We start from the raw sequence: 2,500 nt of genomic DNA, 5'->3' as shown, positions 1-2,500 counted from the left end.
AATAATAATAATAATAATAATAATAATAATAATAATAATAATAATAATAATGATACAATAACAACAGCAATAAAAATAATAACAATAACAACAACAACAACAACAATAACAACAGTAATAATAATGACAAGAAGAAAAGAAGTATATGTTGAAGATGAAGACGAATTTGAAGAAGAAGAAGAGGAAGAAGAGGAAGAAGAAAAAAAGACGGACAATAATAATAATAACAACAATAATCATAACTAAAAATAAAAATAATAATAACAATAATAACAATAATAATAAAGGAAAAAAACAAGAAGAAAAGAAGAATAACGTGAAGATGAAGATGAAGATGAAGACGAATTTCAAGAAGAAAATGAAGGATGTTTAACTGTCACATTTGTTTCTTCAAATCATATGTTCTTCAAAAAAATCTATAACACATCATCAATCATCATCACCACCACCACACGGTCGTCGTCATCATCATCATCATCATCATCATCATCATCATCATCATCATCATCATCATCATCATCATCATCATCATCATCATCATCATCATCATCATCATCATCACTATCACCACACCATTTCTCGAATGTAAAAAAATAAAAATAAATAAATAAAATGAATAAACATAAATAAATCAATAAACAAATAAATAAACAAATAAAATAAAACAAAATCGACGATGTGGTCAGAATATTAGCTTATCTTGCCCGTATACCCTCCCCTCCCCCTCCCACCCCCACCCCTACCCCGCTCTCTCTCTGCCTTCACACTCGAAATTCCAAGACACTTAACACTACAGAGGGTCATATGGGACAGCTGTCAACGTCTTTGCTTTGCAGTTCTCTCTCTCTCTCTCTCTCTCTCTCTCTCTCTCTCTCTCTCTCTCTCTCTCTCTCTCTCTCTCTCTCTCTCTCTCTCTCTCTCTCTCTCTCTCTCTCTCTCTCTTTAATTTCCCCTCACTCACCCTTACTCATTTCACCATCCTCATCCTCCCCTCCCTTCTCTCCTTTTCCCTTCCCTCCCTTCCTCCCCTAATCTCCCAATACCTCTCCCCCTCCCCAACTCTCCCCTCTCCCCCCACCCCTATCCCTATTCCAATACCTCCCCTCACCACCCCACCCACCCCCACCCCGGGCGAAGGGGGCAATGGGGGCAAGGGGAGGAGGTGGCGCGAACACAGCAGCCAAGGTCGAGGGCGCTGAGGATCTTCGACCGCAGGTGTTCGACAAGCCCTCTCCCTACCCCCTACCCTCTCCCTCCCTCCTCTCTCCCCCTCACACACCCCGATAAGATGTCGTTCGAGCAAGCCATCCCTCCTCCCCCTCCCCGCCCATTCCTACCTCCTCGGATAAGATAAGATTGTGCTGGCGAGACCTTAACGGGCGAACAGCGCTCCGAGGTCGTGGACCGGTGTCGTCCCCCCCTCCTCCTCCCCTCCCCCTCTGTCTGTCTGTCTGCCAGCCTATCTACCATCCATCCATCAATCCCTTCATCTACCCAACCATCCAACAATCCACCCATCCATCCATCCACCCACCACCCATTCATCCATCTATCCATCCATCCATCCACCCATCCATACAACCACACACCCATCCATCCATCCACCCACCCAACCATCCATCCATTCATCCACATAGAACTACCCAACACCGACCCTCCCACCCACCCATCCATCCAACCACCCACCCTTCCACCCGCCCACCCAACAAACCACCCATCCAACCATCCATCCATCCATCCACACACACCCACCCCCCTATCCACCCATCCATCCAACCAACCACCTACCCACCTATCCAAGGGGGAAGGGGAAGGAAAAAGGAAAAGAGAGAAGGATAAAGGGGAAAGGCGTAGGGAGGGGCAGAGGAGAGGAGGAGGAACGGAACGCAACTCCTTCCTCCTCCGCCCCCCCCTCCCTTTCTCCTGGTGCCCCCCCCCCCACCCCACCTCCTTCTTCCTCCCCTTCCTCTTCCCCTTCCCTTCCTCCACCCCCTTCCCCTTCCTGCTAATTCCCCCTTAGGAGCAGAAAACACAAAAAGGGAGAGGGGTCACCCAGCACGCAGCATCCAACACCTAACACCCATCACCCAACACCATTACCCAACAGCCATCGCTCAGCAGCACCCAACACCCAGCACCTAACAGCCACCACCCAGCAGCACCCAACACCATCACCCAGCATCCAACACCCAGCAGCACCCAACACCATCACCCAGCATCCAACACCATCACCCAGCATCCAACACCCAGCAGCACCCAAAACAATCACTCAACACCCAGCACCTAACAGCCACCACCCAGCAGCACCCAACACCATCACCCAGCATCCAACACCCAGCAGCACCCAACACCATCACCCAGCATCCAACACCATCACCCAGCATCCAACACCATCACCCAGCATCCAACACCATCACCCAACACCCATCACCCAGCATCCAACATCCAGCAGCACCCAACACCATCACCCAGCATCCAACACCATCATCCAACACCTATC

General features: G+C 48.6%; 2 protein-coding genes across 5 annotated transcripts in view; one reads left to right on the top strand and one right to left on the bottom strand.

Moving 5' to 3' along the window:
- The window catches only part of slpr (slipper), a 213,316-nt gene that overhangs the window by 50,599 nt on the left and 160,217 nt on the right, over nt 1-2,500 (bottom strand). The gene's annotated exons all lie outside the window — the stretch shown is intronic.
- LOC138859935 (mucin-2-like) overlaps nt 1-2,500 on the top strand; it is a gene marked incomplete at its 5' end in the record, with an annotated part of 58,227 nt that overhangs the window by 2,505 nt on the left and 53,222 nt on the right. The window contains 2 exons of the mRNA XM_070116444.1: nt 2,108-2,279; nt 2,402-2,500. The exon at nt 2,402-2,500 is cut by the window's right edge and continues 249 nt beyond it. Of these exons, the coding sequence (XP_069972545.1) occupies nt 2,108-2,279; nt 2,402-2,500 (271 nt within the window). The remainder of the gene's footprint in view (nt 1-2,107; nt 2,280-2,401) is intronic.

Source organism: Penaeus vannamei, chromosome 39 (assembly GCF_042767895.1).
Source record: "Penaeus vannamei isolate JL-2024 chromosome 39, ASM4276789v1, whole genome shotgun sequence".
NCBI classification, from domain to species: domain Eukaryota; kingdom Metazoa; phylum Arthropoda; class Malacostraca; order Decapoda; family Penaeidae; genus Penaeus; species Penaeus vannamei.
The sequence above is the reverse complement of the archived record's forward strand: the minus strand, read 5'-3'. Positions and strand labels throughout refer to the sequence as shown.